Source organism: Zonotrichia leucophrys, chromosome 19 (genome assembly GCF_028769735.1).
Source record: "Zonotrichia leucophrys gambelii isolate GWCS_2022_RI chromosome 19, RI_Zleu_2.0, whole genome shotgun sequence".
NCBI lineage: Eukaryota > Metazoa > Chordata > Aves > Passeriformes > Passerellidae > Zonotrichia > Zonotrichia leucophrys.
The window spans coordinates 10,667,930-10,686,324 of NC_088188.1; the positions used below are offsets into that span (position 1 = coordinate 10,667,930).

Here is an 18,395-nt window from a genome sequence, read left to right on the forward strand (position 1 = left end):
GATTCCACAAGGCCCAGGCACAATGAACCAACACAGAGGGAGCTGCTGCTGTGTGGCAGCCTCTTCACACCCTCTGCCTTCCCAAGGGTTACCTCTCCTGCTTAACCATTTATCCACAAACGTGCCCACAGAAACACTGGCACTCGTGCAAGTTCAAGTTTGCACTGTCATCATCCATCTCCAGGGAGAGCCAGGCCACAGAAATAACCAGCTGCAACATCACAACGATTGCCCCTGCAGGAGATGTATATAATGAAAATTGAAAGCTGCAGGATGAACTTCTTACATACTTGTCCTTTTGGTTTATTCATCAGAAATAATTATCTGCGCTCGCATTCACAGGAGCACATACTTTATGATGTACATCAAAATTTAATGGATTTTTAATAATACTGTAACTACAGCAGAAGCACAAAAAAGGACAGCCATTAAACCATATGTGCTGTGTTGGTGGGTAAGTGGTGTTGAGCAAACAACAACACGGAGCCACAGTTTAGCATCAACAACGGGGAAAAGGGATTGCTCCTTGCAGGAGCTGAAAATGGGAGCGAGCTCTGATCCTGAGTGTTCAGCTCAAAGCTCCTCAGCAACAGGAACAAATCAGCAAACCCAGTTTCTGAGTCCCAGGTGGTACCCCTGGCTTCTGACAAGCACACAAACACCCCACAACTCAGTTTCTCCACCCCTGCAACGAGAGAAGAAACACGAGTACACCCCATGGCAGCAGCACGGGAACCTGCCTGTGCCAATTAAAGTGCTCCCAGGATTCCACCCATCTATTGATGTTATTCCATAAGCATCAGCAGAAATTGTTGCTCCAGCAGGAGAGACTGACACTCCAAACACTCTCCTCAGCAGCCGGGCTGAGCTAACGAGTCGGTGTGAAGCATCACCATGTCACCAGCACTTGGACTGGCATCTATTTATAGCCCAAGAAATTATATACGTGGTGTCCCCACCAACAGTGACACATCTTCATTCAGGCATGAGTCACCTATTCACAAGCACGTTTCCAAAAATAAATCCTATTTACCAGAATTAAATTCCACACGTTCGGGGAGAAATTGTCTCCTTAAGAAAAAGCCAGGCATGTTAGAAAAGCAAACAAGAGCAAACAGGCCCTGGAGCCCTCAGCCTGCAGGTCCCCATGCTCCCTGGGATCAGGCTGAGGCTGGAAATGTTCAGGATCCACCAATGAAGATGGTCATGGCTGTCATCACAGAGCCCTGCCAAGGTCACCAGAATATCCAGCATATTCCTGGCCCCTCACGCCTTGCAGAACCAGGGAGTACATTGCAGTTATTAGAGAGAACAGACAGAGCCAGCGCCAAGTAATCCCAGAAAATGTAGTGTTAAATAGAGGGTTCAAACCACAAAGCTGCTGATGGGGAATGTTAAAAACGTCAGCGTGGCTGAAAGACATTTGCCAGCGGTGGGAGTCAAGTAGCGAGCTACTGTTCAGCACATGCAATAAAAATCTGAGGGTGCTCGGGTAATGGGACCAACAGTACAGTTGTTGATACAAATTATATCCAGAAAGCGGAGAAATAAATGGCTAAATAAATAAATAATGCAAAAATGGAACAAGTTCAAACTTCTTTTATAGTAATAGTCTCCAGTTGAGCATAATCACCAAAGCTATAGTGATAAGATTGCCAAAACTAGACAAACATCTGTGAGATGAATTCATCTCAGAGGGGAAGCCAACAGCTTGTTATCATTAAAGAGGCAATGCTCTCTCTGCGTTTGAACTGCAGGCGCCTTGTTACTGCGTTTGCCGAGGCAATTGCACCAGATGTTGGCAGCTTTCTTCAGATGGATGACAAGCACCTGCTGCTGGGGAAATTAAATGCTCGTCGGCCTCCTCTCCTCCAGGGGAGGGTGGGCCGGCAGGGGAAGGGGGGAGCGGTGCCGGCTGACCCTCTGAAATAAACCTATTTATGCAAAGTGACAGTAAGTGCTGGTTTGCCAAGCGGTGAAACAGAGTGGAAATTCATTGGATCCCTTCCATTGCCCCCGGTGAAATCTGCTCCCACCCTCCCAGTCCTGACAATTAACATGGCACGGATCTGAACTCGCTAAAGCACTCAGCAGAGTGAGAGATCCAACACAGGCACCTTCACCTGCAGAGCCTGCACGGAGCTCACACTGCCTGCCCACAAAGGGGGCACAGCCAGCGGGGTCTGGGCACCCCCTGTACCCAGCACGGGGTCAGGGCACCCCCTGTACCCAGCCAGTGGGGCCTGGGCACCCCACCCCCTGGTGGACCCCTGTACCCAGCGGGGCCTGGGCACCCCCTGTACCCAGCCAGTGGGGCCTGGGCACCCCCTGTACCCAGCACGGGGTCTGGGCACCCCCAGAACGGGGCCAGGGCACCCCCTGTACCCAGCACGGGGTCTGGGCACCCCCTGTACCCAGCCAGTGGGGTCTGGGCACCCCCTGTACCCAGCACAGGGTCTGGGCACCCCCTGTACCCAGCCAGTGGGGTCTGGGCACCCCCTGTACCCAGCCAGTGAGGTCTGGCACCCCCTGTACCCAGCAGGGGTCTGGGCACCCCCTGTACCCAGCCAGTGGGTCTGGGCACCCCCTGTACCCAGCACGGGGTCTGGGCACCCCCTGTACCCAGCACAGGGGGGTCTGGGCACCCCCTGTACCCAGCCAGTGGGGTCTGGGCATCCCCTGGTCCCCACACACCCAGCAGGAGCTGCCAGCTCCCCCACTTCAGGTGCACACAGCCAACACACCCTGCCAGGCCAGCAGTAGAGTAAGCAGGCTAAAATGGTTAAATGAAATGGGTTTTAAAGTGTTTTTTTTAAAAAGAAAACACAGAGCAGCTTCTTCCCTGACATAGTTCTGAGAGCTTTCCTCTTTCTGGGAAAGAAAAACTACGAGATGTTAACTCCCCTTATACTGCAATCATTTCTTTATGACATATCCAATACTCTGCAGACTGGCACAGAGGGGACACCACAGCCAGAGGCTCATTCTGTGCCATCCAGAACCATTCCAACACCACTGTGCCCTGGCAGGGGGGTGAGCTCTCCCTGCTCATTCCTGCTCACCCCAAACCCCGGGTGCATGTCCCACACACACACAGCACTTGTTTGGTCTCAGCTGGCCACATGCATTTTGGGTGCCCTTCAGATTAAGAGGCAGTTAATCCTCATTCTGCTTAGATTATCTTAATTGGCTCTTCATTTGAGCTACTTTGCCCTTGTCCTGGTTTCGGCAGTTATATTTATAAATGCATATACTGTACCACTGTCTCCCTCTCTGGGCTGGCAGGTATCACCAGGACTGGAAATTATTGATAGGACTGATGTGATTCATGCTTGGCCACCACCCCATTTCTACCCAAACTGTGCAGGCACTTCTTTTCCCCCTAACAAAATAATTATAAGGTGTTCCTAACAGAAAGAGACATGTGTATGATGGACATCAAATGAATTTCATATTCTACACCTGCAGAATTAACTTAAGTTTTAAATAAAGTGGTTTCATCTTGATGTTCCACATGTGAGCAAAACTCAGGTACTTCATCTCTAGGACTGATCAATATGGCCATTCATTTCCACGTGGAAAAAGCATTATTACACCTGCTCCCAGCGCTCTTCTCCCTTATGGAACAGTGTCTGTGAAGTTCCTCCTGGGCACTTGAAAAGCCCTTTTCTCTGTGGCCCAGACTCAGCTGCATTTGGAACACGCTCAGGTCTCCCCCTCATCACTCAGTGCTGGGGTGCCCATGGTGGGGGATGATGGCACTGACCAAATGCTGACTCCCCAATTATGATCAATTATGATTTATTTAACCAGCTCACCTGGGCTGTGAGCTGCCCAAAGCTGCGAGCAGGAAGGAGAGTGCAGGTTTCAATTACAGCACGCCAGGTTTAAATAACTGCTGCTGCTTTCTCATCAGAGAACAGTGCTAAAACAGGGTTTCTTTTCCCAAAGCCAAGCTCTGGGCCCCCCAGTGCAGCTCCTCAAAGAGCAGCAGTGCCCTGCAGGGATGGCAGGAGCAGCACCTGCACCCAGAATAACCCTGGGAGGCTTCCAGACAAGTGCCAAAGTGGAATCTGATGCAATTTCACAGCAGATATTGGAAATGTCCATCAGATATTTCACCTGGTGCCTGTGCTGGGGATTAACACCACCATCTCCTGCCTGCAGCCCAGAGCTCCAGCCACACCCATGGGCCCAAGGGGGCTCAGAGATGCCACCCAGCAAACCAAATCATCTCTTCCAGGGAACTCCTACATCTACAGCCCTCCTGACTGGGCTGAACCCAGGAATGCTCCAGGGATAAAAACCAAATAGGATTAACTCAATTTGGCAGGGATTTTATATAGCCTATTGCATTTGTATAAAATAAAAGCAGGGGTGAAAACAAAATTGACTTCCTTGGGGTCTCAGAAAGGATATAGATAATTTCCACGGGTTTGGCTCAGTTGTAAAACTGACAAAGACACACACACAAAAAATTCACACAGATGTTGGAGGAGGAAACCTGAGTATTTTCATCTAACTTTTCTCTCCCCAAACACAGCCCCTGAATAATGACTGATTTCACTCATCTCCCACAGGCTGTGGTGCTACAGCACGAAGCCTCCTCAGCACTTCATCAGCCAGAGGAGGAAAGGAAATAAAACTGAACTTCAAACTTCTGCTGGGCTCTGATACTGCCCTCGTACCCACAAATCCTGCCTTAACATTTCCTCTTTTCATAAAACCCAGGGAGAAACCAACATCTAATTTATAACAAAACCACTTCCACAAAGCATGTGGCTTATTGCAGACCACCTCCAAACTGACTTCCTGTGTGCAGCTCCTCACTGGCAGCATGCAAACAAAACAGGGGCTGCTTTTTCAGCAACGATCAAGTTTCTCAGTTGGTTTAAAAAAAAAGAAAAAAGAAAAGCATGTGTGGGAGGGAGAAGAAATAGTAAGAAGTGCTTTAGGCCATGAGGGACCCCTATATCCCAGATCCTCATCACATGCCACAGCTAAAATTTAAAGGAACATTCATTATACTGTGGCACATCACGGACACAACACGGAAACAGGGACATGTGGAATTTTAAAGCACGAGCACAGGGCAGAGGCGGGGAGGAGGCAGTGCTGCTCCTGCCACAGAACAGCCCCCAAACTCTGCTTTTCCTTGCTCCAAAGCTATCAAAGCTGCAAACAATGACGTGCTTGTTTATTGCTGGCTCGGGTTTAAGGAGATGAGGGATCCAAATTAAGCAGCTTCTGCCAAGGTGCCTGCAGATAACTCAGAAACAAGAACAGGATGAGCTCTGGGCTGTCCCACAGCAGGCCCAGAGCTCGGAGTGACTCTGGAAGGGAACACTGAGGGCAGCAGTTGGTAAAAACCCCACCACATTCTCTGTTTTACTGCACATTACAAATGTTTAGGGAACTCCGGCTATTACAGACCACAATGTAAATAAGAGTCCAAATTTATCCCTTCGTTTCATAAAACATAATCAATCCCCAAGTACTGAACTGGGAAATACAGTGCTGAAAAAATGTGAAAGGCTAGCAATGTGTCACACTGAAAGATGACTTTTCTGCAAAGCAAATGCTTTAAGGACAGCCCATCCATGTCTCCTATTGACCGTTAAATCTACATATCAATGTCCAGCCGAGGTGACAATGCAATCCCAGCTCTCTGCCAAGGCCAAATTAACTAAGCTTTCACTTTCACACAAGCACAATTCCTTGCCCCTCCTGACTCTGGCCTCAGCCCCAGCTCCACACAGGCTTCCAAATCCCCCCAAAATGAACCCGTGGTGAGAAAACCACCTTTTCTCATGCTAACAACTTCATTGTAAAAACATCTTCAGAGGCCATACTCGAGGTCTCAGGGAAAAGTAAACCACTGGAGTGCTTAATGCCACGGCAGTGCATTAACTCATTCACACCCAGACAGCCTGGCCAAACAAGGAGGAGTTTCCTCCCCTCTTTTCCTGATTTATATTTTCACAGCTGTCAGGGAGGAGAGCATGGAGTGATTTATGTAAACCACGAGATTAGGCTGAAATCCTCAGTGTGGATCCCACCTCCTTCCCTCCTGACACACTGACACTGAAAGCAGAGGCACTTCACTACCGAGGTTGTTTTTCCAAAGGTTAAACCGGTTGTTATTTGCACCAGGGTCTGTGTTGTAATGCAGGGCATGGTACAACCAAAGGAGGAAATTCTCATTCTCATGTTTTGGTGCTCACAAACTGAGCTCCTGGTGAGGCAGCACAGGTGAGAGTGGCACCTCCTCTCCCTGAACTGACACTAAGTCAGGCTACAGAACAAAGAGATGAGAAAACTACACATTTTCAAAAGCTCAACAGAAAAAAAAAAAAACATCTCAGAATTCAGATATTATTATTATTATTCCACTGGTCTGTTCTGCGTCTCACAGGAAATAACAAGTGAGTGTACAAAATATTTCAAATCCACAGAGGTAATTCAGAAATCCTGTCTTGTCTCAAAATTTCCAAACCTTAAAAGCCATTCCTGAGGAAACAACATATTCCAAGTGAAGCTGAAACATGGCTATGATAGGTCTGAGGGACCTCGTAGCAAGCCAGGGCAGAACACAAAATTCATGCATGCTGGTCTGGTCCAATTTCATCTGGAAATTTAAAATAAAAAACAAGTGCCAGAGCCCCTTCCCTGAAAGTCACTTTAGGATTACTGTGAAAGGGGAATTGAAGAGCCAATGCTCTCAGATGGAAAGTAAAACATCTGGGGACATCACCACCAGCACTGGCTGCTGCTCTAGCATCTGAAATAGAAATATGGAAAATATTGTTTGTCCACAAAACTACTTCACACATCTTCTTCAAACATCACCAATCTGGTTTCAAAAAGGATAAATTTAAATTTGTGCTCTCTCCTACACAAGAAAATGTGATTTTTCTGCAAGAACAGTCCAAGATGGGCTGATCTAACAGCTCAGGACAAGTGGAACACACCTTCAGCAGAACTGTTCCCACCCTGCTGGAAGGACACAGTGGCCTTTCCATTGCCAGCACTGTTCCCACCACAATCAGAAGGTTTTCACTCAGAGCTCTGTTCCCATGACTGGCCTGAACACATTACCTGGAGCCCATTACCCCATCAATTAACGCCTGCACGCAACCACTGGGATCCCTGAGCCTGGCTCAGCCCCACCAAGGGCAACCAAAGGGTTAAAATCCCATGTCAAACACAAGTCCTGGCTCTGGACCAGAAGGGACATGGGAACCAGGGCAGCTGAGTTATAAAGGCCTTATTGTAGCAGCCCACTGGATTGGAAATGACTTGTAGGCCTAATGAAACAAAACTTTGGCAGTAAAACAGAATGAAAGGAATGAGACAATAAAAGAGAGGAACAAAGGGAGCAGAGTTGTTTCAGCTTAGGAAAATAAGCTCACTTTGTTGTTGGGAAAAGCCAAAGCCGATTAGGATAAACCAATGACTAGGCATAAGTCTTCCAAACTAATTACACAGTTGGCCATGTGAAGTGGAATTGCACAAGCCAGGCTGGGCTGCTCTGCAGGAGCTCTGTGCAGGGAGCAGCACCTGGGCACACCTGGGCACTGCTGCAGCCCCCAGGGCCAGGACAATCACTATCAGAAATCTTATAAACTGAATTTCAGGAATTATCATTGCCACACACTTTGGTATTGTATCATCAGCCACTTTCACTGCTCGGTTTACTAATTAAATATTATATTATCACTATTTACAAGTGGGTTTACTACAGCTTTTCCTTTTCTTGGAGACAAAGGTTCTGGCACTGGCTTCTCAAAAAGCTGCAGTTTCAAATTCAACACTCCACCCCTTCCTGCCAACTCCAGTTCCACGAGCGAGCCCACCTGGCCCCAGAGCTGGTGGTGGCTGCTGTCCCCACATCCTGTGTGCAGAGAGCAACCTCCAGCCCCCAAACACCTCCCCTGGCTGCAGAGCTGCTCTATAGTGAATGCAGACAGGATTGATCCTGATTGCAGGAACTGCAGCCACCTCCAGCCCCAAAACACCTCCCCTGGCCCCAGAGCTGCTCTGCACAGCAAGCACAGACAGGATTGCAGGAACTGCAATTTTTTCCAGGCTGATAAATAAGCTCAGCATTTCAAAGAGCAAATCACCTGAGATGCTCTTATCAAACAGGGGCGGCTCCTCACACTTTAACTGTCTCATGCAATTTGCCTTATTTTAAGGAAGCCCTGAGCAAAGGCAGGGCTGGCCAGGGGATGTGGGTCACGGATGGAGAGCCAGGCTGGGTGCTGAGCACAGGCCCTGCCTCACAGGGCTGCACCCCAGCAAGGAAGGGAGAAGGACAAGGATTGACTCCTGCAGGGCCCTGCAGCACCAGCCCTGGGTGCTGTGTCTGAATGCACCCTCCCACTGCCCACAGCATTGTTAACAAGTCTTCAACTCAGCTGAACCAAACTCCCCATTGCTAAGGGTCACCGACCACATCCTGACAACCAGGGCCTGAGGAGAATCACCCCACAACACCCTGAAACCAAAGAGTCCCAGCTGATAAGGAGCAGCACCACGGGGAGAACCCCACACCTGCAGCAAGGTCAGGTCACAGCCACACAGCCAAGCAGCCTCTGCTCCAAGCAGCCCCAGTTTCACTCACCCTGAGCAAGCTGGAGCAGGGACTGTGGCCCAGGTCAGCTGCAGTGACAGGGACCAGGCCCTGCCAGCCTGGCTCCTGCAGGGGCTCAGCCTCACAGGGACAACCCTGACCTGGCAATGGGCTCCTACCTTCACCCCAACTTGGGCAACTTTCACCTCCTTAAATTTTTCATCCTGCAAAATTAAGATACTCGAAGGAAAAAAACACTTGATTTTCCCAAAGTGCTGCCTTTGGGAAGGCAAACCTCTGCTAAGCTGTCTCAAGAATGGCAGAGCATGAAGGCAGAACCAAAGTGTCCCGAGTCCCCAGTCACTCCCCAGCCACAGCCTGGCTGCTGCATTCTCAGGGACTGTAAAACTGCAAGCATGAAACCACCAGATGGTGAAATTAAAAAGACTATATTAAGACAACATCCAGACAATATGCAAAGCACTTATATTGAAACTATTATTAACTTGAAAAATACAGGTTAGTGGAGTTCTGCAATTAGAAGTAACTACAGAAGAAACATCCAAAAGCTCATGTAATCCTTTAATAAAAGGCTCAGCAGGCTGTAAACATCCTGCCGGAATCGAAGATTATTATTGAAAATAAAATGACTGGTTTGCAAAACAACTATCAATCCAGCACAGGAACCATTTATAAACTCGCCTCCTCAGCCCTCCACGAAATCCTGCCTGGCTCAGGCTTTCCAGGGCAGATAAAGGAAACACAAACTGACTGCAAGGAATGGGAGCTGCCCTGCTCTGGGATACCCTGCTGTGTCCTCAGGCAATGCTGCACCTAAAGCACCAAATGCTGCACTCAGAGGACAGGAACGGAGCTGCTGGGCTGGAACCCCTGCAGCTGGAACCCATGGAGGCACAAGGTGGTGCCACAAAGCGCTCTCAGAGCAGGCAGCTCCTCACCCATGGCCCTCCTGAGCAATTGTCCAGAGGCCTGGGCACCCAGGGACCCCCATGGAAATCAGAGCCACCAAGCACCAGCCACAGCCTGCACAGCTGCTGCATCACAGCAAGGGCTACTCTGGCAAGGTTCAGATCTCCTTCTTTGCACAAACTTGTTTGTTTGTGGGTTTTGGTCAGGGGTTCTTTTGCTGTGGGTTTTTATTTTTGTTCTTTTTAATTTTTCAATGATGCCAGCATTCTACACATCCTCGCAGAAAGATTTTCTAGTAAGAAATTAAGTGGATATTCTAGTGACTTCCACATTGCTCTTGCTTTTCACGTGGTTCCTCCAGGCATTTTCACAAATTAATGAGCTCTCCAATACGTCTCCCTGCCCTTTTTGCCACTGGAATCGGGGCTAACAGAAGGCTGATTTTATGGAGAAGACAACTGTGTAATCATTCAGCTAAGGGTCAGATTCTTCCTGAACAGACACAGATTCACCTCCCAGTGATGCTTTTTTCTTCACTGGAAGTAAACAGTGCTGGCAATGTTGTACACACACAAGCAACAAACAGAAAAGGAATCCCAGAGGCTTCAAGAAATGACACGGAAAGGCAAAAACTTGGCCCTCCTTTGAGCTCAGTCCTCAATGCACTTTTGTTTTTCAAAACACACTTCAAACAGAAAGGGAAGAAAGAACAACTATGTAGTGCTCACTTGGGCAGAACTTACCTTGCCAAACTGTTCAAAGTATTGCTTCACGTCCTCCACTACTGTATTAGCCGATAATCCACCTACAAATATTTTCTTTGTTCTTGTGACCATCTGTAAGAAATTACAAGACAAGCATATGGTTTAACCAGATTATTTCAAACAATATGTGGAAAAAAGAAATATTTTTCAGATCCCATCCCTAACCCAGATAATGAGAATACTTCTTTACAAAAGCAATTTCAATTCGATTTGATTAGATACTTCTTTCTCTGTCTTGTTTTGTTTTTATTTGAGAGATGGCTGAGTAAAGGCTCTCAATAACAACTCTAGCCCCCGGATATTTTTTTTTAATAAATGATTTTTATTGTGCTTCTCAATGCAAATAAAAGTGAAAAAGGAGCCCAAGCACTGTATCTTCATACTGTCTCACAGCAGAGGTGCCTTTGCCCCTCCTTTTCCCACACACAGCCTGAACGCTCCTTGGCAGGGACAGGCAATTACATCAAACCCAAGTGATGTGTTATTAAGTTTCCAGGGGTCAGTTTAAAAGGAACTTGCACAGTTACTTTTAAAGTAATCAAATGATGAAAGACAGCCAGAGCTGCCAGCGCAGCATCCTCCAGCCATCGCATCCTGTGCCCATGGAATCACCAGCCCCTACAGGAACCTGTGTGTGCCCCCAGCCCATGGAATCACCAGCCCTGTGCCACACCAGCCCCTCCAGGAACCGGATGAATCAGCTGGGTGATAGCTGGTTGCCCGTGAAACGAATCTAAGTTCATTCTTAATTCTTCTCCAAGGAAAACCTACAAACCCTAATGAAGCGGATTAGGGGATATTTAAAGGGGGTACAGCTCCTTTAAAAAAGAATAAATACTGATTTCCCAACTACACTGTGGGCCCTCAAGCAGCCACCAACAAAGAGTGCGTTAAAGCTCTATACCACAAAAATTTAAGAACCCAATGACTCCCTCTCCATTAACAGGCCAACCTATACTCAAATAGGAGAATCAATGCTAGAATGAGTAACCAGGGTCCTCCCTCTACGACACAAGCTTACATCCGTACATCGTTAACAAATCACCAATATACCACAAATCAAACAAGCACAGTATTAAATATCTTGTTAACCCCACAGAGGAGTGTCCATTAGGAAAGATTAAAACCTGTGGAATCACCCTCCCTGGGGCAGCTCAGCCCCTCCAGGACCTGTGTGTGCCCCCAGCCCCATGAGAGGCTCCTGAGCTGAGCCCAGACCTGCTCCCCACCGAGGGCACCCTGTCACACACACACAGGTGGGGCACGGACACAAAGCTCAGAGCAGCCCCAAACCCTTCCCAGAACAAATCAATCATCACTCCTGTCCCACAGCCTGCACATCAACCAGGGCAGACACTCCCCTCAATCAGCTCCAATCACACCTTGCACAGCCTCACTTTTTCTGTTTGGGTTTTTTTTTTTAAAGTTAGGAAGAAAAAGAGAGGAGGAAAAAAAAAATGTGTAAAAATTCAATTATTTTTTTCCTGGCTGCAATCTAGGGCTCCAAAATTGAAGCCCAAGCATATATTTTTCTGTAGAAAATTGTCATTTACAAATAAAGAATTGGCTAAAGCCGACTTGTAACTAAAGGATTTTGCAGGGCTGTCAAGAGCCCTCTGCCTGCCAGCATCTGATTTAAGATCAGGCCAAGCTTCTGTTGTCATACAAAAGAGGGAGGAAAGCAATTATTCTAAAGCAGTATTTGAAATTATCATCATTTTTATATTTGACCAAGAGAGAAGGAAAAAGAGAGCTACTGCTTTTAGAAGCAAGATTGAAGGTTATAGGAAAAAAAAAAAAAAGACCACTTTGTTTCAATAGCTTCAGTCAAAGAAAATATTGGTAATGACAAGCAAATTCACAACATTTTAATGCCTAGAGATGCGTTGCGAGCTGGGAAATGGTTTCAGAAATCAGCTCTGTGGTACCAAAGCGAGGCACAAAATTAAGTCTGCTTTTACAATCCACATTTCCCTGAAGAGACCCCTCAATTGCTTTGTTCCCACCTTCCCCCGGCACCAGAACAGAGAATGCACACCCTGACGTGCCCCTACAGCAGGGCCAGCTGCCTGACTCCCACCTGTGGCACGAGGTGGCACAGCCTCACCTGGGCAAGGAAAGGAGCACGGGGAGGTGGGACACGGACAGAGGGACATGGGCAGGGGGGACACGGACACAGGGACATGGGCAGGGGGGACACGGACACAGGGACATGGGCAGGGGGGACCAGGAGGGACATGGGCAGGTGGGATATGGACACAGGGACATGACAGAGGGACATGGGCAGGCGGGACATGGACACGGGGGACCAGGAGGGACATGGGCAGGTGGGACATGGACAGAGGGACATGGGCAGGGGGACACGGACACAGGGACATGGGCAGGAGGGACACGGACACAGGGACATGGGCAGGGGGGACACGGACAGAGGGACATGGGCAGGTGGGACACGGACACAGGGACATGGGCAGGGGGGACATGGACACAGGGACATGGGCAGGTGGGATATGGACACAGGGACATGGGCAGGGGAGATATGGACACAGGGACATGGGCAGGGGGGACACAGACACGGGCAGGAGGGACACGGACACAGGGACATGGGCAGGGGGGACCAGGAGGGACATGGGCAGGTGGGATATGGACACAGGGACATGGGCAGGGGGACATGGACAGGAGGGACATGGGCAGGTGGGACACGGGCACAGGGACATGGGCAGGAGGGACACGGACACAGGGACACAGAGCAGGAGGGACATGGGCAGCAGGTAGGACATGGGCACACCTGGGCACACCCTGCCACTCTGAATTCCTCCAGTGACAGTCACTGAGGAGCTTTGCCTCCTCCTGTGAGTAAATTCCCAATCTCTTTCTGGAGGTTGCTCACAATGGGGACACCCCAAAGCAATGGTGGCACAGAGCCCTGGTGGCTTTGGACCCTGTGCCAGCAGCCCCACCTGCCCTCTCCTGGCTGCAGCAGTGGGCTTGGGGTAATGGAAGCGATTTCAGTGAATCAATCACAAGCCCATGTTTTATTAAGAACTCCAAGAGGTCTGGGTCACTCTGAAACCACAATACTTGCAGCTCTGTGTCTCTGCATTCCACGTGCAGGGTAACAGATCCACCTGGCTGCTGCAGGCTCTGCTCACCTGGCTGCCAGAGAATTGGGAGGGTCTGTGCACTGAAGGTGTCTCTCTCTCGCTGCAGAAGGACTCGGGAGAGGCAGATCTGAGCTGGGGTGAGCCCTTTAACTGTGAGCATCACACAACTGCTCTGTTTGTGTACGGTGCTGGTGCTGAGTTAATCAAAACACATGTGACTCCTCCTGCCAGGAGGCATTCAAGGTTACATTCTCTTTACTGGCTTGGCTTTTGAAAAATATAATCGCCTTTGTGCTCTGAAACTGAGCAAACACTTCAGGAGGTGCAGGAGCAGCAAGGAAACCTTCCCTGCTTCAGCCAGGCCAGTCTGCTCAGTTTGTGCCTTTTGGTGCAAGGCTGTGGCTGTAATTAGATCAGTTTGGGGCGTATCAGGTAAATCTCCTCTGAACAACAGGCTGAAGATGCAGCCTCTGGGAAGGAAAGTCTGGTCCCACTCAAACACGTCAATACAAACGTGAGCTAAACCCAGCCTAGCCAATGAAATGAAGAAATGAGGCTTTGCAGAGCTGGGGGCTCCAGCTCCAAACCCCTGGACATCCCTCACACTCACACTGTAACACTGCTCATCATTTCTCCTTCCCCACCAAAACTCTCTTATTATCCTTACTAGTAAAAATGAACAAAGATTTTAAGCTCATGAAATATTTTGCAGGATTCCCAGAATTTCAAAATCTCAAGCAGTAAGTACCCACCATTCCTTCTACATGAGTCAGGGCCCTGTCTACACTCAACACAGAAGTTAAATATGTAACTTCAGGGCAAGGGCTTTCAGCATCATTCCCAACCATTCCTCACACAGCCTTTCAGCTGCGCCCTGCCTCCAGCTTCAGTGCAGAGCTCCTGGCTCAGGATGGTGAGGGTGGGAAGGCGGAGTGCTGACACCCAGCTGGCACAGACAGGAGCCCCAGTGTGCCACTGGCAGGCCGTGCTGGCAGCAAAATCCATGTAAAGTCCCAAAGCAGGACACAGAGACACACACCCAGCACAGGGGGCTCAGCAACACCCTGGGAACCTGTGCTGGACCTGCTTCTGGCCCAATCCAGCGTGGAGTTCATCACTCTGAGGCTTTGCATCCTCAACTTCTCAGTGTAGTGGAAGTGGTCTAGAGCACTAATAGTGAATCTGCATCACAAATTGCTGAAATTAGCATTAATTTCAGATTAAGCTAATTATGCATATGCAACTGTTTTCCAGAGCACTCTCCCCTCTCTCCTACAACAGCGTGGGCAGGGGTGCACGTGTATCCCAGCCTGCTCACCTCATCTGCAGTTTGACATTCCATCATTTCTAGTGTATCCACCTTCTAAATAGGTTTATAATTGGAAAAACCAGCTTTGGTATCTGTGCTGAACTTCATTTTATACCCCATTGTGCTGTACATCCAAACTACAGCATTACTTCTAATTAAAACCAACAATAATTCATGTAACAGGGGAAGTGATCTTGTTAACAGAGCTGCCAGGCTTCTTTGGCAGAGCACACACCATAAGAATACTCCAGGTTTTTTTTTAGTTTTTTGCCTCTGGGATCCCCCTAGGAAGTTCCAAAAAGCTATTAAAAACCCAACTGAAATGTGATGCAAAGACAGGAGGAGAAAGGCAGTGTTTAGTGAGAGCTGCCAGGCTGTGTGTGCTCCCAGGGAATATCAGAACCATCCTGCTCCAGGTGCTCTGCACAGAGATGGAGGAGCTGAGCTGGGCTCTGGGCTCCATCCCTGCACTGGAGCAGGGAGAGCAATCCCCAAAGGCAGCTGGCTTTGGGTGCCACGTACAGCACGCTCAAGGACTCAAAATAGGATTTCTGCAGGACTTAAATGGAGCAAATACCTTGTGCCTGACCCTGTGTAAGCTCTGTCATCCTGTGAGAACTGCTCAGGCCATGGAAGGGACGAGGGAATGAAAGAGCCCTTTAATCCAAACACATTCCCAGGGGTAAATCAGCTCCCCTGATTTCTGGGAAAACGCACATGGGCTGGATTCTCCCAGCCCATTCAGAAACCAGACCTGGTCCCTGCTCTGTTCCTGGATTTTGGCTGCCTCGGGTTCTGCTGTTCCTGCTGGGAGGGTTTTGGTGCTGAGGCATCAGCAGGAGGCAGAACACACAAACTGATTTTTCCAAGACAGATTGGACTGGCAGCAATTGCCAAAACCATCCTTGGAGTTCCACGAGCAAACCTGGACAAGGGCCAAGCAAAGCCCTTCTTGGTCCATTTCCGCAATTGCTGCAGGGTTAAAGTGCCAGGGTTCACCCCCAGCCCCTCACTCACCCACAGGCACAGGCAGGTGATGGCAGCCTGCCCTGGGCACAGCTCCCAAAAGAAGGGTTTGCTGTGCAGGTTTGGGGTCCCACACACACAGCACACCTTTACCTGCACCACCACACAGAGCTCCCTGCATGGGAGATCCAAGCCTGAAAATTGGCCCCAGCTGTGAGAGCTCAGCAGGTCTTTGGAGCAAAATCTGCCTGCAAGCTCCATATCAAAAGATGCAGTAAAATTCACCAGAGCCCAGGAATAGCTCCTGGCCCCACAGCCTTGCTATAACCAGTTATATCACATCCCCGAGGGCTGCTCCCACCTCCTGTGCTCCAGTTAACTCTTTTACAGGTTACAGAAGCACACCAAGAGCAGGGAGCAGAGCAAACCTATTTAAATCCCCCTGGTTGCTTCAGCTCCTCCTGCATGGCATGGTAGGAAGGTAACTCTAAATATTCACTGAGTGCAGACAACTCATCCAACCTGCCTGCCTGATTACTGTTCAGCAGTGCTTAAAAACTGCATTAATAACCTTAAATGAAGATAATTATTTTTAAATTAATACATCTCGGGGCCACAAATGGAGAGCACTGCCCAACGTGACTGGGAGGGGGATTTCTGCAATGCCCAAGTAATGAGGGACAAAGGCCCCAGTGGGAAGCAATTAAGCCTCTGGTCCTCAATCTACAGGCTACTGGCAAAGCCTCACCTTGTGCAGGCAGAGAGGGAGGGAGAGGAGGGAGGGGACAGAGGGGGAGATGGCATTCTGCCCAGGGACCTCCTTTGGAAGCTGGGCCAGCAGCACTCAGTGGGAGCACAGATTAACTGACCATTCCCAATTCCTCACCTATCTCACACCCCCTTCCCAAAGGAAATGTCCTGTGCCATGGCCAAAATACAACCACAACACCTCTGGCTGCCACAGTTTGGTGTCCTGTTGGAGGACGATGTTTCCAAGGGCATGCCCAAGGTCCATCTGCAGCACAGCTCTAAGGGTGGAGCAGGATGGACTGAGTAGGGAACCAGCTGCTCACCTTCCCAAAGCCCAGCCCCAGCGCTGATCTTGCCCCTGGATCAATGGAAGGAGCAGGGCCCTGGCTGTCCCTGCTCTCACAAGCCCAGGAGGGCGTGCAGGGCAGCAGTGAGGGGCAGGAGCCTGGGCCAGGACAGACGTGCTGACATCCCCAGCCTGGCCAGGACAGACGTGCTGACACCCCCAGCCTGGCCAGGACAGACGTGCTGACATCCCCAGCCTGGCCAGGACAGACGTGCTGACACCCCCAGGGTCAGGGACAAAAGGCTCCTGGGAGGCTCAGACCAAGCCCTGTAACCCAGTGCTCACCAAAACCCAACCAGAACCCAGCCTGAACTGCAGAGGAAAAGGATTCTGCCAGAGTTTGTAAATTCTTCCAGCTCCAAACACTGAGGCCAGTCCAAAGAAATTTATTGCCTCTACAGTGCAGAGAGCATGATATAATTTAAATGCTTCTAAGTTAGTATCAACTAATTTTTCATGATAACCCTCTAAAATCAGTGATGGGAGCTCTCTGTCAAGATTCTAGATAATCTGCTAAAACAAGAAAAATTCACAGGAAGGAATAAGAAATGTGCGAAGCAATTTACCTCCTTCCCAACACACTCCAGATGATTTCTCTGAAAAGAACAAATGGAAACTTTAACCCTTAGCCTTGATTAATTTCATCTACATGCTCTAGCTGCACATGGCAATCAGTTACTGATGAGCAGGTTTGGCTTCATCTGGGAGGGAGCTGCAAGGCTCTGCACAAGGCTGAGCCTTCCCTCTGAGGTGAGACCACTAAAGGTTGCACAATGCCCAGATTTGCCTATTACTGCTGCTGAAATACTTCCACAGCTTTATGAAATGCTGTGTTTGCTTTTATCCTTTCCCCCACACACACACAAATGGTGAATTACAGGAATTGCAGCACTCCACATCCAGCTCCCCAAGGGGAGATGCTCCCCTCGCCAGGGAGGGAGCCCACCAGCCTTTATCAAACCAGCATCCTTGTCACTCCAAAGCAGATCAAATAAGCCTTGACTGGGAATAAAAGGGCCCTTGAGGAGCTGCACCACAAGCCAAGAGGGGAAGCAAGGCAAGAGAAAACAGCCATAGTTTCTCCAAAGCAAGGCAGCATCTCTCAGCTCCAAGAGCTTGTCTCCCTGTGTGATGTTTACTCACTCAGTGACCACAGGGCAAGTCATTTCAGCCTGCACAGCACTGACTATCAAAGAGTCTGGGGAGAAGCTCAGCTGGAGACTGCAGGGCTCAGCATCTGAGCACACATTTGAACTCACAGCATTTGGGGAAGCCTCATTAGGTCGAGTGCGTTGCACAATCGAGTGCTATGTGCCTTGATTTCCACAAAAAGAACAGAAATATATCCCCACAGCTCAATGGAGCCTGTGAGGCTTCACTCATTAAATGCCTAACCTGCGGAAAGTCTGATTTGAAGATGCTGGAACGGCACAAGACATTGTTACTGACATTATTGTTATTAAAGGAAGAATAAAAAAATATTGTTCCTAGCTAGGAAGGCCATATCAAACTAGCAAGCAAGAGATAAATCAGCCAAGGTCTCCAAAAAAAGACATTATTTCTCCTTTACTCCAACATCTTAATGTGCATGACTTTTTTTGTACTAGAAATACATTTCTATAAATCCTCCTCTACAGAAAGCTTTGCTTTCAGA

At 49.0% G+C, this 18,395-nt stretch overlaps 1 protein-coding gene across 11 annotated transcripts in view; it reads right to left on the bottom strand.

Moving 5' to 3' along the window:
- The window catches only part of MSI2 (musashi RNA binding protein 2), a 199,310-nt gene that overhangs the window by 118,604 nt on the left and 62,311 nt on the right, over nt 1-18,395 (bottom strand). For all 11 annotated transcript variants that reach the window (XR_010442426.1, XM_064729501.1, XM_064729500.1 and 8 more), the window contains one exon: nt 10,249-10,341. Coding sequence is in view for 10 of the 11 variants with exons in the window: in XM_064729501.1 (XP_064585571.1) it covers nt 10,249-10,341 (93 nt within the window). In the remaining variant the exon portion in view is untranslated. The remainder of the gene's footprint in view (nt 1-10,248; nt 10,342-18,395) is intronic.